We start from the raw sequence: 26,508 nt of genomic DNA, 5'->3' as shown, positions 1-26,508 counted from the left end.
CCTTGGACGACTAGAAATCATATTTATGTTATTTATAAGCCATTGTTGACGGCTATGCTATCGAGGCTTTTCGGTGATTCTTGTTCTTAGTTAGGAGAGAAGAGAGGAATTCCTTTAGAGTCCTCTTGGAACTCCATTGTTTTGGTTTTATATTATATATGCTTTTCATCTATTCATCTATGATTTCTGTGACAAACTTCATGTCTGAATAGGTCAACCTGTTAGGTTTAGGGTTCAAATAGGTTAGAGAGATTAGCCCCAACTATAGATTTGCTAAGTTATGATATTCATTGATTGATTGTTCCTAATGCTTGTTTTAGCCTTGCTAACTAGAATATGAACCTAATAGAATTTGCATGTGTCAAGCATCCTTGATCATCCTGTCCTGAATCTAATCTGTCATGCTAGGACTGCTAGAGAGAGCTAACCGCTGATCTAGGAGACTAGTGAGCATTATCAACATGAGCCTAGGGCTTAACTATAAGCTATCGATCGATATTGTCATCTGACAATCGATCAATATTGTGAAAGGTGTATCGATCGATATCCCTATAGGATCATCGATCGACACTTTCTTGTGATCAAAAGACTACAGTTGAGATCCAAGATCTAGTTATTTAACCAGTGAAACATTTCCATCGCTGATCACTGTTATTAAGGAGTTCAGATCTAATATTTCATGCATGCAACTGTTAGGAATCTATAGGATTATAATCTCCAACACCTGAATAGAAACCATAGATCTAGCAACCATCCTTCCATCAAACAAACTCCTTGCCAAGCTGAACAAACTGCTTTGCATTTACTACTTTATAAACTATTAGCCTAGCTTAATCAAACTGATTAGATTAAATTGGTTCCCTAACTCCCTGTGAATTCGATCCATAAGTACTATAATCTGACCTCTTATTTGAGAGAGTATAAATCACTCCTTAGGGTAATTTGAGTGATATCAATATATATGTAATAGTAGGTTTTAGTTATTACAATCCGGCTCACATAGACAGATTAGGATTAACTTACAATGAGCTCATAAGCTTCTCCCCTAATTGTTGGAACTTGGTTATAGTCACTTCACTGTCTGGCAACACAAATAGCAACATAGGGGCTTGACAACCATGACCCACTATGTTATGTCTGCATTCGTAATCAGCCATTAAATTGGAGGGAAATATTTTTTGTCTCTTGCTTTTCCTACAAACGTTATTTCCCTCCACATTATCCTCGCCTTCGTCATGCGCAACATTTAGATCTGCAGCTAGCCTTACTGTCCCTAACTGCTCATTACAAGGACTCTTCTCCTGCTGAGTGAGACCGAGTGAAAAACTAGGAGTTTCGGGTACTTGTTCCTTTGTCGCATTGTCGGGTACCTAGTAACCATAATTATGTCATTTAGTTTTTACAAAAAAAATCTCAATCACCATCTCCTATATCTAGTAAGACACCATGAGCTTACAAACTGACCTTTATCTCATTGACTCCATCCTTCCTCATATGAGTGTGGCTCGATGCTGATAGAGCAGTCCCGTTGTTCTGTGGATCAATAGTGACGTTGGCCTCGGCTCCAACGTTTTGACGTCCGTCAGCAACGCCGACCTCCTAATTGTTTGTTTCAAATATTCTATTAAATCATTACCCGAGAATTACATTATTAGTAAATTAGTTAGTTGCATACTCACCTGAACCTGGATGTTCTAGCGCGGAGACGTCGTGTACTGTTTGATGCTTCCCATAACGTTTCGAATGGTATTCCGATAAAACTCATCATCTACACTTCCTCCACCTACTGGATTTCTCGGGGCAGTTGGTGTGACTATAGGAACTGCTGGAGGATGTGTTGATGTTCCTACTGCTTCCTTAAGAGCCAAGCTAATCTGCCCCTGAATTTCCTCTTTTATTTTCCCCATCCATTCTCCCACCTCTGTTTTTATGGCCCCATGCTACACTCCTATCTTTGTGTTCATATCATTAACGGCTCTCATTGTAGACGGCACATTCCCATCAATCCTCATCAGATCCGGCTTTATCATATCCATCAAACCAGCAGCAGCTTAACAATTTCCTCCATCTACAGCGCTTGGTCTCACTGGTGCTTTTCTACATTTCTTCTCTTTAACTCGTTCTTTTGCATCCCCTCTCATCCTCTGCACATCTGCCTTTGTCACTCCACCTTTAAACATAGAGGCACAAAACTTATAGCCTTGATTTATAAGTTTCAGTAGATTGTCCACCCCAACATCTTCCACATCATTAGACCAACCGAGTGTACTCTCATCCAATGGTCGGGTTGGATCTTCATAAATTATGCTCTTCACATATACCTGCAATACAACATAAACCACCAGTTGAGCAACACATGTTACTCTCATTTACGGACATAATAATCACACTTCATATATATTTTCGGTAGCTCTTGGATATGACCACCTCAACTTTACTTTTTTTTTAAGTAAGTCGAGAACCAATTAAGCGTTTTGAGTTTCCAATGAAGAAGCGTGTAGAAAATAGCAAATCTCAGACATCATTCCTTGTGTGGAGTACGTCTTTCTCTAGTAGCTAATAGGGGAGCATATGTTAAGCACATGAGCACAGAGAATGTCAGCTAATGCTATCGACCTAGTAGTAGGGGTATAAATAGAATATTCACTTTTCTCGTAATTTGTCAAAACAACATGGTCAGTTACCTAATTACCAACCCTTTTATGTTATAAACCTAAATGACTAATAATAATAACAAGAAAAAAATTATATTTTTTTCTGCTTCCATTTCTATGTACCAAGATAATATAACTCGTTTTACCCCAGGGTCTTTAACATTACATCATGATCTTGTAAACTCTTGTTATTCGTCTACATTTAACTAAAATATTGAATTATAATTTAATATTATATTATGATATATTATTATAAAAGATTTATCAATGTTACTGTTCTAAACTCACAAATAGAGTTAATTCATGCCTGAATTTTGATCTATATCAAATATTCAAAAACAAACATATAATTTAACTATGAATTGCTATGAAGTAAACAACAAACATTCTTTTTTTCCTTCAAAAACAAAGCCTTCAAATATTCCGACGTAAGTATGTATTCTCTTTGCTTCTCCTCAAAGATATTCTTTGTATATGAACACAATCCATTCAAACACTTTTCGTGGAATATAAAATGTATATATACTGATGCCTGATCAGACGTCCAACTCAATCTCGTGCATTTTAATAATTTAATGACGTCCGTAAAGCGGTCAAAATCATTTCTACTTCTAATTTATTTAATCTCAAGTTTGCTATTACGGGTCTCAGAAGCGTCCGTTGTTTCATCCGGAGATTTTGATAAGGACTTCCTCGTCACATGGTCTCCAACCCACGTTAACACCTCCAGCGATGGTCGATCAAGAACTCTTAAGCTTGATCAAGAATCTGGTACATAACAATATGCTCATTTACCGTCACAAACTCTTTTTGACTTTGTTTTCATTATCCATAACTTATATATATTTCGATTTCATATGCATACGTAGGAGCTTCCTTTTCTTCCATCCAGACGTTCTTGTTCGGAAAAATAGATATGAAGATCAAACTAATTCCTGGACCTTCTCAAGGAACCGTGGTTGCTTATTATGTAAGAAACATTCTCTCTCTCTCTCTCTCTCTCTCTCTCTCTCTCTCTCTCTCTCTCTCTCTCTCTCTCTCTCTCTCTCTCTCTCTCATCCATCCCAATGTTTAGACTTGGTCCAGAGCATTAGCAAATATATTTGTTCAGATTTTGGGAGAAACTTTTAGGCCTTTCTCTACAAAAAAAAAAAAAAAGAACATATTAAAAGAGGCACAAGTTTGTGATGGATATATATATATATATATATATATATAAAAAAAAATCAAAACCACCATACGTAAATCTCATAATGATAATCTTATGATTAATCTTTAAAACATTTGATCAGATGTCCTCGGACCAGACCAACCGGGATGAGATAGACTTTGAATTCTTGGGAAACGTAAACGGGCAGCCTTATATTCTTCAGACGAATATCTATGCCGATGGAGTTGACAATCGTGAAGAAAGGATCCATCTCTGGTTTGACCCAACCAAGGACTTTCACACCTATTCCATCTTGTGGAACGTTCACCAAATTGTGTAAGATTCTTTAGCCAAAATCTGTTTCACTACGTACTCTAAGAAGTAAGATGCGTAAAAATGATGTTTTAGGGGTGGTTTTAGGTTTATGGTGGATCAAATTCCGATAAGAATGTACAGAAACCATTCAGAGAAAGGAGTAGCCTATCCAAGGTTGCAACCTATGAGTATAAAAGTGAGTCTATGGAACGGTGAGAGCTGGGCTACAAGTGGTGGGCATGAGAAAGTTGATTGGTCAAAGGCTCCATTTGTGGCATCCTTTGGGGATTACAAGATAGATGCTTGTATTTGGAAAGGCAACCCAACATTGTGTAACGAAGAGAACAATGAAAATTGGTGGAACAAAAATGAATTCAGTTCTTTAACAAGAGTGCAAAAGAGATGGTTTAAATGGGTAAGTAAGTACCATTTGATTTATGATTATTGCCAAGATTATGCAAGGTTCCATAACAAGCTCCCCAAGGAATGTTCTCTTCCTAAATATTAAAGATTGAATTTGCATTTGCTCTTCAGCTTTTATTTTATATTCATTAATTATACTTTTTTATCTATTTTCTAAATGTGTTTGTTCTTCGTTTGTAAAAGTATATATAATTATAAATACTGGTTTTCGTGATATCATGCGAGTTGATTCAATCAAAACACGTTAGAATCACTACTACTTGTCTTTGGTACCGTACCTTTTGCATAGAAATTGATCTTGCTTAAATTTCCAATTATGCCTCATAAGCTTTTCAATCTCTTGTAAATCATATACTTCTTTTTGCACTAAAAAAAAGTCTACATTGATAGCACATTATTATAGCACGTTTTACTGAACTGCTATCGTAGATGATTTAGAAATTTCCGTATTATATAATAGCATTAGATAAACGCTATGATAGAGAAAAACCTAAAATAACACTTAATTAATGCTATTTTAAGAATTACGTGAGCGGGAAGAATAAAATCATCATTTCACCAATACTTAGCGGAAATTTAGATTTAAGCGCCAAAAATATTATTTAAGCGGCTTAATAAAACTACGAAAGACTTATAATAGCATTTTTATAATGCTAAGAAAAGCTATTTGAACCCCTAAACCTTAAACATGGTTTTAAACCCTAAACACAACCCTTAAAACTATAATCTTTTTATATTATAACTTCAAATCTTAAAATTAAACTTAAAATTTAATCTTCTTGATCTAACTATAATTTCCTAACCACATATCCTTAATCTTTAATCAATCTCTATATCCTAAATCATAACTTCAAACATAAATTATACATTCTGTGTAAACATACATACAATACTCTAAATATAAACTTCAAACATAAACTTTACTATACATACAATACTCTAAATATAAACTTCAAAACTAAAATTTGAAAAATTTAACTACAAATCTTAGACCTAATATTCAAATCTAATATTTTCATACTCTGATCCAAAATCTTAAATCATAGTCTTGATATTAATCAAATATTTTCAAACTTAAACATCAATTCTTAAAATAAATATAAACTTATTATGTTCAAAAAAGAAAACTCTAAACTTAAATTATAAACTCGAAAATACAAAATTTTATATAAGATATAACTAAGAAAATTTACTTAGAAAATAAATTATCAAATATTTAAGAACAAAACAAAAATAAAAATAGAAAAAGAAAGACAAAATTTCTGGCCAATCAGATTCAAATACATAGATCACACTCTTAACCATTGGATTAACTTAGATCTAAAGGTAGAGATTTATTCAATTTTATTTTTATTTTTTTCTTCTCTCTCTCTCCCTCCCTCTCTCACGACAGATCTCATATCATCTCCTTCTCTGCTTTTTTTTTTCCCGATTCTCTCTTCTTCACTCTAACCTCTCATTCTCATATCTCATATATCTCTTCTCTCTCATCTCTCTCAACGCCTCTCTCCCATCTCTCTCATCTAACCACCACCGTGTCTCCTCCTCGTCTCACCACCACCGCGTCTCCTTCTCGTCTCACCACCACCGCGTCTCCTTCTCGTCTCACCACCACCGCGTCTCCTCCTCGTCTCACCACCACTGTTTTCCCCCTTGTCTCACCACCACCACGATCGACGTCTCTCTCTCTCTCTCTCTCTCTATATCTCTCTTCGTATCTGTGTATCTCCTTCTCTCTGTTGCTCTATAACGAATCTGATTTTGTTTTGTTTTCTTTTCTTTTTGGTAATGATTGGTGGAGGAGCCAAGGTTCATGGCGGCTGGAGGAAGCAAGGTTCGTGGTGGCTGGAGGAAGCAAGGTTCATGGCGGCTTGAGTATATAAGTCTCATGGCGGCTGGAGGAATCAAAGTTCAGGGCTGCTGGAAGAGGGACAAGGATATGGAGGAGGCGGCAGGAGTTTTTTCTTTAGGTTTAGGTTTTTTAGGTCTGGTTAAGTGTCCTAAATTGAAGTGGTCTGATTTTATTTTTTAGTTTCTGGTTTAGTTTTGTAAACCAGAATTAATCTGTAAACCAAATTTAATTTATTAATAAAATTTATTTTATTTTCAGTTACAAAATAATTTTCGATTTATTTTATAATTATTTAACTTTTAACTAATTAATAAATATTCAAAATAATTTTTAATTGTTATATTTCTAGTTACAGCATTATATCATTGTCATTATATGTACATCATAACACGAATCAGAAGCTATAGTTAAGTTAATAATATCATATAAGTGTTGCTATCTTATCGGTATATTTCGTATCGTTCAGAAAACGCTATCATAGGAGGGGTACCTATGATGGCTGCCGCATACATAGCATTTATGAATTCGCTATCAAACATCTAATATAGCATATTTCTCGCGCTAATAATGTACATATTTCTTGTAGTGTTGTCATCGTCACTTAATGATATCACTCAAATTACCCTAAGGAATGAATTACTCTCTCAAATAAGAGGTTCATATGTAGTACTTAGGGATCGAATCCACAGAGACTCTAGAATTACACAATAGATTTATAGTCTTTGAATTAAAGCTAGATTAATAGGTTTTAAAGCAGTAAATGAATTGGTGAGCAAGGTAATTGCTCTATTGGTTTGATTCCAGGTTGTTAACAGTTGGGGAATATAGCTAGATTTATGTATATTCTGAGGTATGATAAGTAAATAACTTAATTTGGGGATTTAAGGGTTTATTGATATTAATTGTTCTCGAACTCAAACTTAGGTATAATCATGTAGATTATCTAATCTGGATCTCGGATTTCAACTTGTGTATGTTAATCACGAGAAAGTGTCAATTGTGATTCGTAAAGAAATCGATCAATACACCTTTCAAAATATGGATCGACAGAATTGTCGTCGCGTCGGTCGATGCTTCTTTTAGAAAGATTTACGAGCGGGTTTGATTAGTGTTCTCTAACTTACTAGACCAACTTTCGTGTGTATCTAGTCAGTTAGATCATACTAAATTAGTTCCGGGTAAAAAGACAAGTTCTCACTTGCACCAATCAGTCCTAAGGATTCAGGGTTTATCAACCCTAAGCTTAGTAGTAAGAACAACTACTGAAACTGAAACTACTTACGTCTTTCACATTGGTGGGTGTTGGCAGACCGGTCATAACTTCGATTTTAGCTCGATCTACTACTATACTAGCTGCTGAAACTTTGTGCCCCAGAACAATTCCATCATTTACCATAAAGTGGCATTTCTCCCAATTCATGACGAGATTCTTCTCCTCACATCTTCTAATACTTTGCAGAAGTTGTGAAGGCATGATGTAAAATCGGATCCATACACCGAGAAATCATCCATAAAGACCTCCATGAAATCCTCGGTTATATCTGTGAAGATAGACATCATACATCTATGGAAGGTAGCAGGAGCATTACAAAGCCCAAAGGGCATCCTGTGGTATGCGAACGTACCATATGGTCAAGTGAATGTGGTCTTTTCTTGGTCGTCCGGATGGATAGGAATCTGGAAGAACCCCGAATACCCATCTAGAAAACAGTAGTACTTTTGGTGTGCAAGCCTTTCTAACATCTGATATATGAATGGTAGAGGGAAATGATATTTTCTTGTAGCAGCATTGAGCTTCCTGTAGTCTATGCACATCCTGTGACCAGTAACAGTTCGCATAGGGATCAGCTCGTCTTTATCATTCTTTACCACTGTCACTCCTCCTTTCTTAGGAACCACGTGTACTGGACTGACCCAGTTGCTGTTCGAAATCTGATAGATAACTCCTGCATCTAGCAGTACTGGACTGACCCAGTTGTTGTCCGAAACTGGATAGATAACAAGTAAAATCAATAAGTTCATTGTTCCCTTCTTGACACAATAAAAACTTTTTTTTTAACATTTTAATAAGACTCATGAAATAAACTAATATCAGTAAACCTTTCCCCAGACTTAAACTACATTGTCCCCAGTGTAAATTTTGTTGGAGTTATGGTGATAACTAAAGCAAAAGGACTCAATTTAACAAGTAAGAATGATATACCAGACCAGAATAGATGTCGATCGATGTGAAGATGTTTTCATCGGTCGCGGCAGGTGATGTTATGTCGAACGATATTTGCAAAGTCTCGTCAGTCGATATTATTGGCAATCATCTACTCGAAATCTTTTTTTATATATATATTAAACTACTTAAACTAATTCCTAGAAATGGGTTGCCTCTCATTCAACGCTTTTTTTTAAGTCTTAAGCTTGACTTAAGATCCGATAAGTCTAATGATCAAGAAGGCATAAATGTAAAGGTCAGCTATTTGGTGGTTTAGCCCAATAATGTTTCACTCATTGTCCATTCACTTTAAATTATTTCCCTTTATCATTTTCCGGGATACAACATTAGCCGAGAATTATATAACAACACTTGATCATTTGGTTCGAAGTGTCTGGAGATGATCTTTTTATCATGGTATGCTTTTGTCTTCTCTTAATATATTTTTGAGTTCTCATAGGCTAAGTGTCTGATTTCATCCTGCTCATTAAGCTGTAAGAGTCTCCTTTCGGCAGTTGGTTTAATGTCGAAATTTAATAGTTTTACTGCCCATGCTGTCTTGTGTTCTAGCTCAACTGGTAGGTGACAAGATTTTCCATAGAGCAGGTGAAATGGGGTGTTCTTAATGGAGTTTTGAATGCAGTCCGGTAAGCCCAAAGTGCGTTGTCCAGTTTTCTAAAACAATCTTTCCTAGAAATTAGACTTGGGCCCGTGCATTGCAATGGGCTTTATTTAATATTTTAATTTAATAAAGAATATTAAAAAAACATTTTATTATTGTTTTAAAATCGATTTTGCATATGTTATGTGAAATTTATTTTATAGTTAAGAACTCGTTTTCACACATAAGTTTTAGTTAATATTTGTCAGAGCTAGAAAAAACATCCAAACGTAAAAATTTAAACCGGATCCAACCCGAAATAATAATTATAATGAAACAAAAATGAATTTGGAAGTTAAATAAGGCCAAGAAGCGATGACAACATTATACACTTTCTTATGTCGTAATTTAATGTTTTATTAAACTTATATGATGTTAAATAATTTTCTTGATTCATTATTTATTAATGATATATTTTCATAATAACATTTTAATTAAAATGGATTATAAACTACCACATAGTAAAAATAAAAAACGTAATATGATAATGATGAAGCTTGATTTGTTTTTGACTAAACATATATACGGTGACAATAATAATAATCAATTTTTTTATCAGCAAACATGAAAATATACATATCAAACATGTGTTTGATTTTCGTATAACCAAACAAATAAATATCAATCACAACAACACCCTAAGTTTTGATTTTTGTTAATTTAATAGCTTTAACATCATACTTGTCATCAATTTTTGTTAAAACACTATTAATTAGGTATGTTTAGTTTTGTTAGGGTTTATTTTTAAAAGGAAAAAATATATTTTATAAAATCTCGTTTTTATTTACAATTAAAAAATAAAAAAACTATCAAATACTTTTTTATATTTTTGTTTAGGATTTTAAAAAAGGAAAAGTATTATCATATAAACTTTTACAATTATCTTCTATTTAGAATTTCAGAAAAATCTTATTGCTATCAAATAATTATTTTTAGTTACTATTAAATAATTTTAAAATTATTATTTTTACTGTTCATATCAATACTATTTTGACACTTTGTTTTTTAATTAAATGATTTTTAGTATCATGTAAATTATCTCTTAAAATATACTATCAAATAACTTCTTACAATTCACTTTTGGTTATGAATTAAAAAATATGATACAAATCTCTTTTGTTTTGGATTTTTTTAAAAGGAAAAAACTATCAAATCTTTTTTTACATTTTTTTATATGATCCTGGTATCCGGATCAGCCTCGAGAGGATCCGACTAGCGCCAATGACCGTCCATCGGAGCTTGGCCGGGGAGCCCGCCGACTCATCCAGCAGGCTTCTCTGTATTGGGCCCGAAGGTCCTTCAAGATAATCACCTCCGAGCGGCACTCGAACGCATGACTTCCCAGGTTGAAAAAAATTTGGATCATTTCTCGATATTTTTTACAGTTTTAGGGTGTTAGAAAAGAAAATTAAAATTACATAATCTTTTATAATTATCTTTTTCCAGGATTTAGAAACTAAAATACTATCAAATAATTATTTCCAACAAATATTAACTATTTTTTTTCAAAATTTGTTTTTTCAATATCACTAATATTTTGAGTATCATATTTATCATTAAATTTTAAAAGTAAAAATTACTTTTACAATTATATTTGGTCAGGATTTAAAGGGAAAAAAATTCTTATTTTTTCAGATTTCGTTTATTTAGGATTTTAGGGAAGAAAAGTTATTTTCACATAATGATAGATTTTTATTAATACATACACAATTTAATTTTTTTTGTACAAATGTAACAATCATATCGGGTGAAATATTTGAAGTTATTTTTCGTTTATAGTTTTTTAACACAAAATATCTATTAAAAGGAAAAGTTAGTTATTTATAAGAAATATGTTACTTTTAATTTTTGAAAAAGGAAAATTGCTACTATAATTCGTTTTTGTTTAATATTTTTACACAACTAATATATTTTCAATAAAAAATATGTTTAATTAATTATATATTGTGTCTTATACATAAAAAAATATATTCCTTATATTCACACATACTTATGTACGACAAAAACATCATAATTAAAAAAAAAACTTGTGTTAGAATCATAAGATGTAATATTGATGATAAAAAAAAAATTGAGCTGTTTAAATAAATTAAAATAAAATACTCAGATAATAATTTTCTTATAAGTACTATTTTTTTGTGAAATAATATGAGGAAACTTAAACCTAAATATAGATGTGAAAATAATTATTATTTTGGTTTATATTTTTGTAGCATACATTTATCTTTTAAAAATGAAAGTTAGTTATTTATATGAAATAATAAGAATACTTTTACATTTTTATTTTCTTAGGTTTTAAAAAAGAAGTGTCACTTAATTTATAGTTAGTTTTTCAATTTGATTTTTATTAAATAATTTCTTGTACTTGTAGGATTTTATAATTCATTTTTATTTAAGATTTGTTTTTAAGAAATTAATATTTCTCTTATAATATATTTCTTTAGTATCTTTAAAGATGAAAAATATAAAAAAACTATTTTAAAAGGAAAAAAAGAACTTTCAAATAGATTTTTACAAGTATTCTTTGTTTATAGAATTTTTAAAAATTAATCATACTTCAGCACTACAAAATCTGTAGGTATATGAAATTCATTTATCCTTATGGGCACGTCTTCCAGAATACCTTCTGGAATCCTAATAGATCTATCAGCTAAAACAAGAGTAATATTTGTGGGCTTGAATTGAGTTAACCCGAGGGCTACTGCAATGGAATAAGGTATTAAATTCACATTGGAGCCTAGATCTCAGGGAGATCTCTGAAACCGCTTATTGTGGATGTTGCAATCCAAAACAAAACTACCAGGGTCTGGTTGTCTAATTGTGATTCTTTCATGAATCATAGCACTTACTTGCTCAGAAACAATCATCACACTCTCTTTCGATGGTTGGAAACCTCTGGTGACCATATATTTCATGTACTTCTTGATTGGGGGAGAAATCTGAATAGCGTCACTGAGTGGCATCTCTCGGCCGTGATTTTTTTCAAATGCTTTCTTGAATACCTATACACTCTCTCTACTGCTGGTTTGGCAGGAATCGAGTGCCGATCGATATTGTTTCCAGTTTGTCGATCGATATTTATCATAGTCGGTCGATCGACATCTTTATATATAAAAGAGAGTTTCTCTCACTCCTGGGCATGACACATAGGATTACACTTCATAAACTCGGAGGCTGAGAGCGTGACACGTGTCACTTTAACCAAAGTACACCGTTTCATTTAGGCGAGATACATTGTCTGTTTGCTAGGCCTTAATTACTTTTCCTTAGAATAGTCATGTTGAAATTGGGCTATATTTATATTGCTTTGTTGGGCTCTACTAATAAAATTAACTGAAGTCCATAAAGATTACCTTCATCACATATTATCTTATTATCTAACGACGATCTTCTGCAGCCGCAAGCGTTCAACTCCGTCTTCATCTAACCGCAATGAAGAACAGTGACAAAAAAAGTGTTGCAAGAAACGTTATTTCCCGACCAATCTCTGTTCGGAATACAACGGATCTCTCTTTTCGATTGATTTCCTCCCACCGCCTTATGAAACCAGCACCGTTACGGAAGTCGGAAGACCTATACATTCAATGATCATCATTAATGCCACCTTCCCACCACTCCTTACATGATGTCTCATTCAATACCCCCTTCTTTCTTCCATGGTATGAATCTACAATCTATAAATATGTGAGATTATTGACGTGAAATTCATCAGTTCCTCCCCTCAATCATTATAATCAATCTCTCTCTCGATGGTTTGTTTCCCTTCTTTTCTCATCGCTGCTATATTGCATGGATCGATTTTATTTGTAATGCATCTCTAATCTCTTTTGATGTACTTTGCTAACTTATATTACTCTAAACAGTGGCTCGATTTGATTTCTCCATGGGTGACGCTGATGATCTGGAAAATTGCTCCAAGTTTGTGTTCTTTTTTTTTTTTTTTTTGGAACACACGTTTGTGTTCATTCTCAGTAATGGGAACCGTATAAAAGCTGGAAACTTTGATCCTTTCACGCAGCTTTTGTTCCTGATTCCAGCAAATCTTTCTTACTTATTCATATTGCAAAGGTTCATCATGATCTTCATAGGATACATTCGTTTTAAGAAGTTGCATTAGTATTAAACTTTGTTTTCAACATTAGATTAGGCATCTGACATTAGTGAACCGTGCTAGAGCATAGAGTTTGGCTAGACGTGCTGATCTTTGTTTCAAAAATAACAATAAAATTGGCAGGAAATGAAGAATGTAGTGGAAAACTTGATAAACATTATTATTGAAGAATTGGCAATTAAAGTAGTGAGGTAAGAAACAAGAGGCTGAAGGGAGGAGTTAGTGTTAGAGTATAATTTTTGCAATGCTTGGTTTCCCAAAATTATATAATAAAGAATTAGCTTCATATAAATTCTAATACTTGAACATGTAATTCTGTATTGCATATGTATTTTTCGTAATCCAGAAGAACCACGAACAAATGTTAACCGTATGCCATGAACTTTATAATTCACACAGGTATCACGTCTATTCAACTCTTACACTCCCAAAACGAGAAAGTAACTAAGAGGTTGATGGCTCTTTAGCGAGTCGCTTGTGACATAGGGTCACTTCAAATTTTTAATTGGCTAAATGGGTCGCGGGAAGTGTTTATTGTCGAAACGGGCTGCTAGGGGAGAGAGAAATAATTCGGTGACGAATTTGGCCTTATGACCCGTAATGTTCTGGGCCGTGACCCATGAAACTCTTGAAAGTGACCCAGACGAAACGACCCAAAGACTTAGCGACCCAAGCGGCCCAGAAGTTTCCGCACGTGTGAGTTCGAGATTTTTTTTTTTTTTGAGTGACCGGTAGCAAAGGTTAAAGGTAATATTAACCATTCCTTTTCCCGCCGTTCACTGTTTTCTGATATTTGTGGTAATATTAATTAAACTAATATGTTATAAAACGCTAACTGGGTAATGGTGAGAAGCAGCTAAGAACTGGTGTACAACTAAAAGAAGCAACCCTACGATAAGAAGATATTCCCATCCTCTGAGGCCGTCGATGCTTATCCACCGTTACTGAAAAGGATGGAAACAATTAGCGGTGGTCGGAACGTCGGGTCAAGTAGTGGTGGCACAGGTAGTAAGGAAATCAGGACCAACACCGGCGAAGGTACAGAGTTTGAGCTCTAAGTTTCTGTATTTGTTTTTACAATTGTGTGCTTCCTCTATTTGGCAAATGACACTAACGGGTGCTCATGCTTGGACCGTAAGTCTGTGTAATTCTTGCATTGTGGTTATGGCTGGGAGGTGGATAATGTTTGACAATGGAGCTTGGGATTTCAAGATAGACAATGATAGAATGGGTAGAGCCGTCGATTCGTCCAGAATTAGAGGTGCTGAGGAGTTAAAAACGTGTATTGTAGCTGCGTATGGGCTTTTGGGAAGGGAAGTGTTAGCCGAGATGTCATATTGGCTGAATGATAGAGAGAGTGAAATGGTGGGCCTAGTGGCTTCTCCCGTCGAGATAGCAACGGACAAAGATTTCAGGATTTTCAAGGCGCTTCACCGGGTAGACAAATCCGTCAATATCTTCGTAACATTAAGAGAAAGTGTTGGAGGAGAAATGATATTTCTAAGGTCGGAACGAGTAATACGGGTCCAAATGAATTCACCCGTTCGACCTCCTGATGAAGATGTTGCTTTTTTGATGGAAGTTCAGCAAATCGAAGAACGCTACAAACGCAACTCTCAGTCTGGCGGCATGGTTGCGACGTCAAAGGACCAAGACAAAAGCGGAGAAACTCTTGACGATAGGAGTGGGGCTAATTCAGAGAATTGCGCGCAAGAAAAGGGGAATGTTTGTGGAGATGACTTGGCAGTGGATAATAGAGAGAATAAGGAAGGCAAAGTCGAAGAAGGAGGCGCAGTAAAAACGGCGCCATATAATCTGCCTCAACAAATCTGTCTCATAGAAGATACGAGAACGCTACGTGTTGAACAGGTTTCAGTGGAGAATGGAAATAATGGAGGAGCTCACGAAGATGTTGTTGCAGAAGATGAAGGCGACGATAGCGATTACGACTACAATGGCTGGCATGATTATTGTAGAAACGATTGCGTGACGGACGACGACGACGATTTTGTAGAAGGTCCAGGCAGAGGAAGAAGTGGTGGACAGTCTGGTGGGAAGGGTATTCGGCGTCCTGGCGGTATTGGTGGCACAGGGGCTGCAAAATCGGCGTGTGGTAAGAAGCAACGATCACGTGGAGGTGGATATATATCCAAAAATAACGATTCTTCTGTGGAAATCACCGATCTAGCAAGAGATCTTGGATCACCCTCCAGATTGGACACAGAAGTAACAGAGACCGAGGTAGGTGTTGATGTTGTTCTTGTGACGCCCCCTCAATCTAAAAACAAACACACCCGGGTGACTGAAGATAATGATGATGATGCTGTTGTTGACACTCCTATTCCCCAGCCGGCCGCATTTCAGGGTGAAGAAGTATTGACGAAAGCCGGAGATAATGTGAGTGGTACTCCTACAGACGTTGGTTGTGCGCCCAATCAAGCAACAGAGGCCGTTGAAAGTGGTGACATATGTCTCGAAACTCCCCCAAAACAATATAACACGCACAACCGTGAGCTCGAAGATGAGGACGATGTTGATCCTCCTGTCACCGCAACTAGACAAGTTCAGGGTGGAGAAGCATTCATGAAAGGCATACAAGTACCAGATATGTATGGATATAATGATGTAGATGGTGTGTATAATGAAATGGATGGAAGCAGCTGCAACCCTCTTGACATTGACTTCAACAAGGAGGACTCTGACATATACGTGGGAAGGACGTTCAAGCACAAAGCGGAGTGCAAGTTGACGTTGGCTATCTACGCAATTGCTAAGGTGTGCACGTTTAAGCTCAGGCATTGCAAACGCCGATTGACGGCGAAATGCTACGAAAAAGAATGCAAGTGGAGAGTAGTGGCTGTTCAACTCGGTGATTCTCCAACTTATCTGGTTAAAAAGGCAATTCTGAATCATGTATGCGTAGCCGATGTTAGAGGGAAGTATAAAAAACATGGTACAGCCAAAGTGCTTGCAGCTCTATTGCGTTCGAAATACGAGAGGCTCTACTCTGGGCCGCGTGCTATGAAACTTCCGGAAATGTTGCGAACGGAATTCAACTATACATGCTCATACTGGAAAGCTTGGAAAGCGAAAGAACTAGCGATTGCATCTGCGCAAGGAATAGAGGAGGATTCATACAAGATGCTACCACAGTACTTCCATGTACTCAAGCTAGCAAATCCTGGAACAATCACCGATATTAAAACAGAAAAAGACAAAGAAGGAAAAACAAGGTTTAAGTATGCGTTCATGTCCCTGAAAGCATGCATCGATGGATGGAAGTACCTGAGGAAGGTGCTAGTGGTGGACGGCACCCACATGTTTGGAAAGTACAAAGGTGTTTTTCTAAGTGCCAGCGGACAAGATGCTAACAGCCGCGTATTCCCGATTGCTTTCGCAGTAGTGGAAAGCGAGAACACATAATTTTGGACATGGTTTTTCGAGAGGTTATCTACTATTGTAGAGGATGGTTCTGATTTAAGTATAATATCAGATAGATGCACAGCAATTTTCGCAGCGAAAGATAAATGGTACCCACGTGCACACCATGGTATTTGTCTCGTACACCTCCAGCGTAACGTTAATGATAAGTTTAAGGGGCTGCAACAGAAAGCAATGGTTGGCAGAGCTGGGGATGCGTTCAGAGTTTCGGAGTTTAAGGAGATAATGGAGCTTATTAAACTGACGGATTGGAGATGCTGGGATTATTTGGAGAAGATCGACAAGAAGCTATGGACACGTTCACATTTCGAAGGGGAGAGATTTAACGTGATGACTTCTAACGCTGCTGAATCGTTGAATAATGCTCTTCTGCCCGCTCGTGATAGTCCTATAATGGCATTGTTCGAGTTTATTCGCCGGAAGCTGTGTACATGGTATGTGAGCAGACGCACCGAGATCAGTAAGATGAAGGGAAATGTTCCAGATAATATTCAAAAGATACTGGTCGAACAGCTGGTGCTGTCAACGGGCCTTCTAGTTATGCCATGTTCGACTTGGTTATTCGAAGTTACGCACAGGCCAACTAATTTTGGTTTCACGGTTGATCTGGATAAACGAACTTGCACTTGCCTCGAATTCCAAAAGCTTGATTTGCCATGCCGACATGCCATCGCTGCTGCTTCTTGCCGTAATATGCAGTACACCATGTTTTTTTGCAAACACCATCTCAAAGAGACATGGGCTGAAACAATTAGGGGTATCATACTTCCGGTTCCGGATCCAAAGGATGTTGAAGTCCCAGCCGAAATACTAACGGTTGATATTTATCCACCAACGACCAAACGAACGAAGGGAAGACCAGGAATCAAACGTAAACTGTCCGCAGGAGAGATACCGGTAAGACTGTGGTGTTGACTTTGAACAATAATTTCAGTAACGTATAGTAAATTCTCCAATTATACCAACTTTATTGTTTACATCAGGGGGGGGAGCAAAAAACATAAGCCGAACAAGTGCTCAAACTGTTTTAAGGAAGGTCACAAGAAGACCACTTGCAAGGAAGTTAAGCCCTGAATAGAGGATCTACAAAATCTGTATTTTGATAAAAACGACCAACCTCATTTTGGAATGTATTTTTATTGTAGATCACCGATGAACCTGTGCTTTTTTGGATATGGTGTACGGAACTAGTGTTTAGTTGAACGGGCTTTTCGTACTAAATATATTATGGTTGTAGCACATATTTATTGTACACCTATAGTTGATCAATAGATGCATAACATTAATAACAAAAGTAGATATTATATCCGAATAATGTCACAAGAAGATCACTTGGAAGGAATTTAAGCCCTGAATAGAGGATGTAGAAAGTCTGTATTTTGATAAAAACGATCAACCTCATTTTGGAATGTATTTTATTGTAGATCCCCGATGAACCTGTGTTTGTTTGGATATGGTGTACGGAACTAGTGTTGAGGTGTACGGGTTTTTCGTACTAAATATATTATGGTTGTATCACATATTTGTTGTACACCTATAGTTGATCAATATATGCATAACACTAATAACAAAAGTAGATATTATATCTGAATAATGTCACAAGAAGATCACTTGGAAAGAATTTAAGCCCTGAATAGATGATGTAGAAAGTCTGTATTTTGATAAAAACGACCAACCTCACTTTGGAATGTATTTTATTTTAGATCCCCGATGAACATGTGTTTGTTTGGATATGGTGTACGGAACTAGTGTTGAGGTGTACGGGCTTTTCGTACTAAATATATTATGGTTGTAGCACATATTTGTTGTACACCTATAGTTGATCAATAGATGCATAACATTAATAACAAAAGTAGATATTATATCCGAATAATGTCACAAGAAGATCACTTGGAAGAAATTTAAGCCCTGAATAGAGGATGTAGAAAGTCTGTATTTTGATAAAAACGACCAACCTCATTTTGGAATGTATTTTATTGTAGATCCCCGATGAACCTGTGTTTGTTTGGATATGATGTACGGAACTAGTGTTGAGGTGTACGGGTTTTTCGTACTAAATATATTATGGTTGTAGCACATATTTGTTGTACACCTATAGTTGATCAATAGATGCATAACATTAATAACAAAAGTAGATATTATATCCGAATTAAGTAACAACACAGAGGGAAAAAAAGTACTTAGTGTACTAGCCGAAAACAGAACTTGGAGTAGCATAGAGTTTGTCAAAAAACTGCCGACAGAAACCGAAGCTATTACATGTAATTATAGTTATCAATCATCAGAATGGATACGACCTCTTCTCCGCCTACGTAGTGAAAGATCCGCCTCGAGTCCGCTAACATTTTCAGGCTGACCAATTAGGGGTTCATCACCTGGAAGAGCCAAAATGTCCCTTTGAAGATTGAGAGTCTGATAGATCAAGTTGGGGAGAACAATTTTCTTGTCCGCATCAGACTGACGAGACATTTCGATGATCTGGTCATAAGCCAATCGACCAAAGTCTATCGGCTTTTCTCTTACAAACGCGAAGAGAAAATGAAGACGCTTTTTTAGCATTGTATATACATGGAATCCAAGTAGCCAGTTTAACTCACACAGTTTGTAGAGGCAAAGATACTGTGGGAGGAGCTGTGTTAGGGAGAAAGGCTCCCAGTGAGTACAGCGACCACCGGTGAGGAACGCAATTGCCTGCGACAGATCACCATCCTCCCATGTGTGAGGTTGTTCCACAATTGGAGTCATAAATAGTTGATTAATCACAACGGGGTCGAAATCGAAACGGCATCCCCTGATATAAACGCCCGCGTCCGAACCGTATAGGTTAGAGATGCATTCTCTAACCACCCTTGGACAGAAAGGCCGCACATGCAAAAAAGTACATCCACCCACCCGACTGGCTTGAAGCCGCGCTTCAAATGTCATAAAACGAGGTTCTTCCTCGGCAGGGTCAGGTGAGGAACTTGAGCGGTAATCTGAACATGTGGTGCTGTATTCACGACGGCTGCGATGGGTGGAGGCAGATGACGAAGTCGACATTTTTAGGGTTTCAATTTTTTTTTGACAAATTGGATCTAGAAGATGAGTACGAAGGAGAAACAAATACAGTTTCCGAGAAGAGATAGTGGATTTCGAGCAGCGCACCCGTCAAGTCGGTCTGTCTTCCTCATTAATGAAAAAGGTGGATGAAGGGACCACCAACGCAAAGAAAACATAATCTTTGGGCCATACGTGTTTAACTCCCAAATTTAGTTAGGCCCAAAACTTAATCCAGCAACCGGGGTTGATTAAAGCACCGGTGTACAATGATAAATGGAAAGTAAGATTTTTATAGTATATAATGATTAAATGTATTTTCGTTGTAACTAAATTGTAAAAGTCAATATACTTGTCAATATAGCCGTTGTTAGTCATTTTAAACGAATATAGCCGTTGTATATGGGTTCGAACAGATTATAACGGTTAGAATTAATTCCTATTTAAGGAGCTGTGCCTCCCTCGCACTCTACTCGCAACTTTATCAAAATATTTTTAATATCCACAAACTAAGTGACTGATTGGTAAAATAACGGATATGGCGGATCCTTACTATGCGGAGATGAAGCAGCACAAACGGGATGCTGACTGGCTCTTTGCTTGCATGTATGCCAACTACTGCATTCCTAAGAAATGTACGTGCGGTGGTGTCATAACAGTCGAAACTGACGAGAGAGGAAGAAACTACTATGTATGCAAAGTTTTTGAGGTTAGAATGGTCGTTACGCTAATCAATAGTTCGAAATTATTAAACGGTAATCAATCACATAAATATTATTTTCCTTATAGGACGATGGTTTGCACATCCGACGTACCTACCATGACGCAATCGAGGAAGAGTTTGATGTGATGAAAAGTAAATTTCGCGAGGAGGTCTCGCTCCACCGTAGGCTGCAATTTGAGGTTGAGGAAATGCATAAGGAAATCCAAGAGCTTAAGAATTTACTGATGAGGGGTCGCTGATCGAATCTTATCTTCAATTTGATGTAATGTTATATAATATCTGTTGTAATGTATGTGGGGTCGTTTATCGGAACAATTGTGTCATTTACGGTGGGTGATTTGTAATGTATGTGGGATCCAATATACAACGGTTGTATAACACGAAACGGTGCCTAACTATGTTTAACTTATTTCCCACAAACATATAAATAGAACGAATGGTTCGGTTGTTTATGAACACACAACCTTAAAATGAAGCAAGGGGATTCTACAGTTAGAGAGTACAATACATTGTTCCTAAAATCCGGACTTCTTGAAATACACCAACAGGAGACCTTGGTAATGATGTATCGAGATGGTTTACGCAAGGAGATACGGGCAGAGCTTGGGGTTCACGTGTTCTCAACCATTGACGACGTAATGCAGGCAGCTTTAGATGTTGAAGAGGGTGATGAATCTGATGAATCAGGGAACTGGTCGAAAGAGAAATCCTGAAGCGAAGAATGTGAGACGTTGGGTGGTACCGATGGCTCTACAACCGAATCTGACGAATCGTGGAACCGGCCGAAGAAGAAAGCCCAAACCGGAGAAGATTTCCTTGAGAACTTAGACGGAGAGGAAGAAGATCCCGGCCAGACGGAAGACAATGATGCTTTTAACGACAGTGACGGGTCTGTTCTGCAGGGGGTCGGAGGGAGCGATGAGGAATCCGATAGTAAGGTTGATTTTGAAGACTATAAGGAGTACCATGAGGAACATCACAGGAGCGAGTCCGAGTCAAGTCGAGATTCCAAGTGATCAGAAATATGGCAATAGATTTATATGTATTAGATTTATATTAACTTAGTTTATGTATTAGATTTATATGTGTGCTACAATATGTTCTACACTTTAACAACAAAAAATGTACACCTTTGATAATATGAACTAAATTTATGTATTACATATTACCGAGATGGGTATACCTGCATAGATTTTAAAAGCAATCATAATTAACTAAATATTTTAAAATCAATCATAATTAAGCATATTACCGAGATGGGTATACCTGCATAGATTTCAATCATAAACCCGTACACCTGCAGCTCATATCCGATCAAAACGTACCTCTATCAAAATTAACCATATACTGGAATAAATGTAATATATAAACACAAAAAAATAGTGTCTGCAATTTAGCTACACAATGAGTTGTACACCTTTTAGAATAAGTTGTACACGTTAAGTTATTTATAGTACGTGGTATACATGGATACACTTTAATACGAAAGTCAAACGGAAACACAGTTTTAGTCCACAATAATGTATCTGTACTTTTCTGTTGTAAGACCGACGCATCATTCGGCCCAATGTAAGTGGTATCGAAGAACGAAAGTTGGTGTAAACAATTGTCATACCCGTTAAACGGTTAACTGTCCTCATACCCGTTAAACGGTTAAGTATTTTTATCTTGCATCATTTCGTTTCGTCCCTATGATACTCCTTCGCTAGTCACATCATTTCATCTCTGTTTGTTATGCAAACCTCGATTATAAATTGGGTTGACCCTATTCGATTTTTGGAAGCGGTGACACATTCTTGTCGTAACGTATAAACAGAAAACTCATAAAAATGGAACAATTCCCTATACTCAGCCTCCCGCTTGAGGTCCAGGGGTTAGTCGTCAAACGCGTGGCACATAACTCCTTCGAAGATCTTTTCAGACTCCGCGCTACTTGCAAGGCTATGCGTTCGTTGGCAGACGATGAAGACGTTTACGCTTCGTTTGATTTGTTTAAATACCCGTGGAGGCTTAACGGGTTTAGGCTCCGTTACCTATTGAGAAGATGCTATGCCCAGGGAAACCCAAGTACACTTTACATCAAGGGGGTTGAGTATTTTTACAGGCAAAATATGTACGTTGAGGGTCTTGATTTGATGAAGAGAGCAGCTGATGCTGGATTCGAGCAAGCCTCGTATACCTACGCCATGACAAGCAAATTATGGGATGATGATGGCGACCATTTCAGGGGATTTTCAAGAGACTACGTCGCTAAGATCGGACTGCTGGTAAGATCCTCGGTTGGATTGTGGAATTGGGACTATAACGACTACTTCCACATAAGGAGGCACGTCTTTATATCAACAGTCGCACCGATATTTTACAGCTGTCCTTGTTCTCCTCTATTGGAGGGACATTGGGCATTATGGGACATCGACAATAGGAAGGCTGAAGACATGTGTAACCGGTGCTTCTGGATAAAAGAGGTTTGTCTTTTTCTACGCGACTTCAAGGCATCCACCGGTCATCCAAACTTTGAAACGTGGCGTTAAGACTTGTTGGATGGTGGTAATCTTCATGCACACTACTCTATCCTACGTACACTATTGTTAAAGTGTTGCACACCAACAAATATTTCGAATCTTTCAAAGAGAATACTATTATGTCAATTGAAATGTAGGATACTATTATGTCAATTGAAACGTTGGATACAATTATGTCAATAAAAAACTTGCACACCATATATAAAAGTTGCACACCATATGTCTGCCGGAATAAATACTACAAAATAGATGCAACAATATATTATATTAAAGTTTCTCAATAATTTTCTTGAGTAATGCAATCTCCTCAGTGTTTTTCTTCAAGACTTTCTCCATCTCGTGGATCTGATAACCAAGGTTTGCAATCTCACCGTCGTTTTTTTGGGCATCTTCGTAAATTCGATCGATCCGATATTCAACACGACCTAAGCTACGTATCCTGGATTCGTGGTCGTCAACTGTTTTCTTCAACCGTCGGGTTTCGTCTTCGATAGCGGCGGTCCATTCTTGCTTTCTGTGCAACCTGTCATTCTGGAAATAGATTACAACTTACCTTTAAATCTTTGGATACAAAGTATTTCTTCGGAATGGCTGCCGCTTCTGTAGAGATCCGAATGATAATTGCGCTTCCGCAAGGACAACGATCCGGGATTCCAAAGTTGGAGTCGTTCACAGCGTAAAGCATGTCCACATACGAGGCACCATCCGAGCTGCTGGAAGTCGACATCGAGGGAATTTTGCTGGTAAAGGAGAAAGGAAGATGTTATTAGGTCGAAGTTGGGGAAAGGAGAAAGGGAGATATTATTAGGTCGAAGTTGGAGAAAGTGCTCGTCACTGTGCACTTTATTTCAAAATTTAAATTAAAGTAAATTCAAATTTCGGTCCGGGTTGCCCAAAAATCCGGCCCAGTCCAAACTCTAAATCCGACCCATTTACATTTATTCCCAAAATTCTTTTCCCCAATTCGATTTCAGTCTTTTTTTGGTGTTCATTATTGTTCTCCAACTGGGAAGAGATATGGAATTCGGTGGCAGATCGAGCTATAAGGGAAAGGGAAAGGGAAAGGGTAATGAAACCAATGTGCGTTGTTTCTGTGCGTTGCCGGTGAAGAAATGTAAATCCTGGACAGACAAAAATTCTGGTCGGAGGTTCTACGGGTGTGAACGCTGGAAGGTAGAATAGTAGTATTGTGTTGTTATTTATCGAAGGGGTTTTCATTTCGTTTATCTTGTAGAGTCCACTTGATTGTGGGTTTTTCCAATGGATCGATGAGGAAGAACCTTTCGGATGGCAAAAGCAAGCTCTGATTGAAGCTAGAGACAAAATTTCTGAACAAAAGCGGACTATCATGGAATTGAAGAAGACCATCTCGCACCTCCAGAGTGATTTGGGCAAAAATGAAGAAATAGAGGAAGACATCATTAACGGGTTTCTAAATATGTGAAGAGATGTTTAATTTGTCCTGTAAGCTTGTATTTTGGTATCTCAACATCTGCTGTAAACATGTTATAACTTATGAATTAGTTATGAATTAGTTATTTAAATTTGCAAAGGTATTGTTCCAACATAAATTATATGTAGTATTGGGATCGAGGAACTACATTTGGGAGGAAACAGCAGATGTTAAAACATAAATGACATTGGAGAAAACCAGAGAGATTTCCCTGTCAATAATATTTAAATGATGTTTGCAATGTTGACGCAAATCCAAAATAGCCTGCAGTTTTTGCAATCACCTTCTAAGTTGTCTGCGTAATCATGGCCATACACGCACCTGGGTGTCTTGATAACGCCATCATCCGAGAACTTGAAAGATTTCCCATATTTGTTGCAGTTCAGGTCTTCCGCTCCAAAGGCTTTCAATTGGTTCTCTATGGATTCTCCCATTTCACAAGTATCATCCGATCGAAGGTATGGTGATATGCTGCGAACACCTGAAACACTTTGCTCGCTTCCTTGTCGTTGCCAAGACAAACATTGAATATGGCGACAGCTAGGGTTTAGAATCCATGCATTGGGACATTTGGTTCCAATATTTTAATACTCTCCTCAAGTCCTATGCTCGGTGCTGTAAGGAGACCTTCATAGTAGATTGCCTCTCTGTTGCCAGCACTGACACATTTGAGATGAAACTCCCGGAACTGACAACCTTGGCGTATTTGACATGTGACAAACCCGTCCTCCATTTCACTAACATTGCACTTCTTCAAGACTGAGGGCTCGTGTGCGAGGGCGTAACCGCGTTTTCCAGCCCGCAGAAAAGGGCCAAGATTATAAAATGATTCCTCTCCGACAAGCTCAATGATTTTGCACACAATTTTCTGGGGCAGATTTGGGAGTTCGTGAGCTTCCATACTATTGGGGTCACTTGTTGGAGTTTTTTTGTGGTCTGTTTTATGGTTGGTATGAGAGGGATTATAGAAATTTAATAGACAGGTTTGTAGAGAAAACGTGTGAGGTTAATACGAGAATTTATTGTCCCACCTACATTTGAAACCTAACACTGTCAAATCATGTTTTAAAGGGTCAATAAAAAATCCATTATTTCGTTTGTCTCGGTATAGGTTCAATGCGTCTCCTCGATATAATGACTTATACGGGCGTGACCATCGTAAATAGACAACCCTTCGCTTGCCGCCGTCCGCTCACTATAATTACTGAATTTTGGACATCATTTGCACAACGCTGAAAACACAATCTGGCTATAATGGCAGAGATGACTTTTCTAGATCTCTCTTCAGAAATCCAACAATTGATTGTCTCCTGCGTCGAAAAAAATTCCTTTCAAGATCTGTATAGACTCAGATCTACTTGTAAGTCAATGCGTGCGCTGGCAGACAAGCCTGACGTCTTTTCTTCGTTTGATCTGTATAAATACCTTTGGTGGACAGGCTTGCGTAATACGTTGTTGAGAAGATGCTACAATGTCGGAAACCCAAGTACTCTTTACATCAAGGGTGTTGAGTATTTCTACGCCCTACAACGCCACGAAGAAGGTCTTGCTTTGATGAAGAGAGCAGCGGATGCTGGATACGAACGAGCGTTGTATACCTATGCAATGACTCGCAAACTCTACTGGGATGATGAGGAATACTTCGCTAGTTTTACGAGAGAAGCAGTTGGTACAATTGGATGGCTTGTTAGAATGGATGATGTTCCGTGGGTGCCGGTCGTTAACGAGGGATTCTTAACAAAGAAGTTCATGTTCATGTCAACAGATCGACATTTGTTTTATAATTGCCCATGTGCACCTACGTTGGAATTCGATTGGGATATGTGGCAGATGGAGTTAAGCAAGACTGAAGACATGTGTAACCGATGCTTCTGGATAAAAGAGGTTGGTCTTTTCCTCCGGGATTTTCGTTGCGCCACGAGTTTTCCGCCCTTCGACAGTTGGCAGTAATTATTATTTG

The 26,508-nt window shown here is 37.2% G+C and overlaps 3 protein-coding genes across 7 annotated transcripts; all 3 read left to right on the top strand.

Annotated features, from left to right (window-relative positions):
- Positions 1-3,172: 3,172 nt before the first annotated feature.
- Positions 3,173-6,651, top strand: LOC106374582 (probable xyloglucan endotransglucosylase/hydrolase protein 10). 3 transcript variants are annotated; one of them, XR_007315112.1, is made up of 5 exons: positions 3,173-3,425; positions 3,524-3,624; positions 3,947-4,140; positions 4,213-6,220; positions 6,352-6,651. XR_007315112.1 is itself a non-coding variant. In XM_013814579.3 (4 exons), exons 1-4 carry the CDS (start codon positions 3,230-3,232, stop codon positions 4,625-4,627), a joined length of 894 nt encoding a protein of 297 aa, XP_013670033.2. In that variant the 5' UTR covers positions 3,173-3,229; the 3' UTR covers positions 4,628-6,651. The 3 variants fall into 3 exon arrangements, 2 of the variants coding, with proteins under 2 accessions (XP_013670033.2, XP_022556546.2); XM_013814579.3 differs by having other exon boundaries at positions 4,225-6,651; XM_022700825.2 differs by having other exon boundaries at positions 4,213-6,651.
- A 4,986-nt stretch (positions 6,652-11,637) lies between these two features.
- LOC125576627 lies at positions 11,638-18,107 on the top strand. 3 transcript variants are annotated; one of them, XM_048737108.1, is made up of 2 exons: positions 11,638-12,920; positions 13,496-18,107. In XM_048737108.1, the coding sequence occupies exon 2, from the start codon at positions 14,477-14,479 to the stop codon at positions 16,793-16,795; it is 2,319 nt and encodes a 772-aa protein (XP_048593065.1). In that variant the 5' UTR covers positions 11,638-12,920; positions 13,496-14,476; the 3' UTR covers positions 16,796-18,107. The 3 variants fall into 3 exon arrangements, with proteins under 3 accessions (XP_048593065.1, XP_048593064.1, XP_048593063.1); XM_048737107.1 differs by having other exon boundaries at positions 11,641-12,920; positions 13,125-18,107; XM_048737106.1 differs by having other exon boundaries at positions 11,641-13,013; positions 13,125-18,107.
- On the top strand, positions 16,988-17,728 carry LOC106349951. The gene has a single exon (XM_013789909.2). It carries the CDS (start codon positions 16,988-16,990, stop codon positions 17,726-17,728), a length of 741 nt encoding a protein of 246 aa, XP_013645363.2.
- Positions 18,108-26,508: the final 8,401 nt, after the last annotated feature.

The sequence above is a fragment of the Brassica napus genome, chromosome A7 (genome assembly GCF_020379485.1).
Source record: "Brassica napus cultivar Da-Ae chromosome A7, Da-Ae, whole genome shotgun sequence".
In the NCBI taxonomy this organism is placed as follows: Eukaryota; Viridiplantae; Streptophyta; class Magnoliopsida; order Brassicales; family Brassicaceae; genus Brassica; species Brassica napus.
This window is presented reverse-complemented; position numbering and strand designations above follow the sequence as displayed.

Coding starts and splice junctions, on each gene's coding strand:
- LOC106374582 (XM_022700825.2), top strand. CDS start 3,230: ATGACGTCCGTAAAGCGGTCAAAATCATTTCTACTTCTAATTTATTTA. Junction 3,426..3,523: donor TAAGCTTGATCAAGAATCTG/GTACATAACAAT, acceptor ATGCATACGTAG/GAGCTTCCTTTTCTTCCATC. Junction 4,141..4,212: donor TGGAACGTTCACCAAATTGT/GTAAGATTCTTT, acceptor ATGATGTTTTAG/GGGTGGTTTTAGGTTTATGG.
- LOC125576627 (XM_048737108.1), top strand. CDS start 14,477: ATGACACTAACGGGTGCTCATGCTTGGACCGTAAGTCTGTGTAATTCT.
- LOC106349951 (XM_013789909.2), top strand. CDS start 16,988: ATGGTTGGCAGAGCTGGGGATGCGTTCAGAGTTTCGGAGTTTAAGGAG.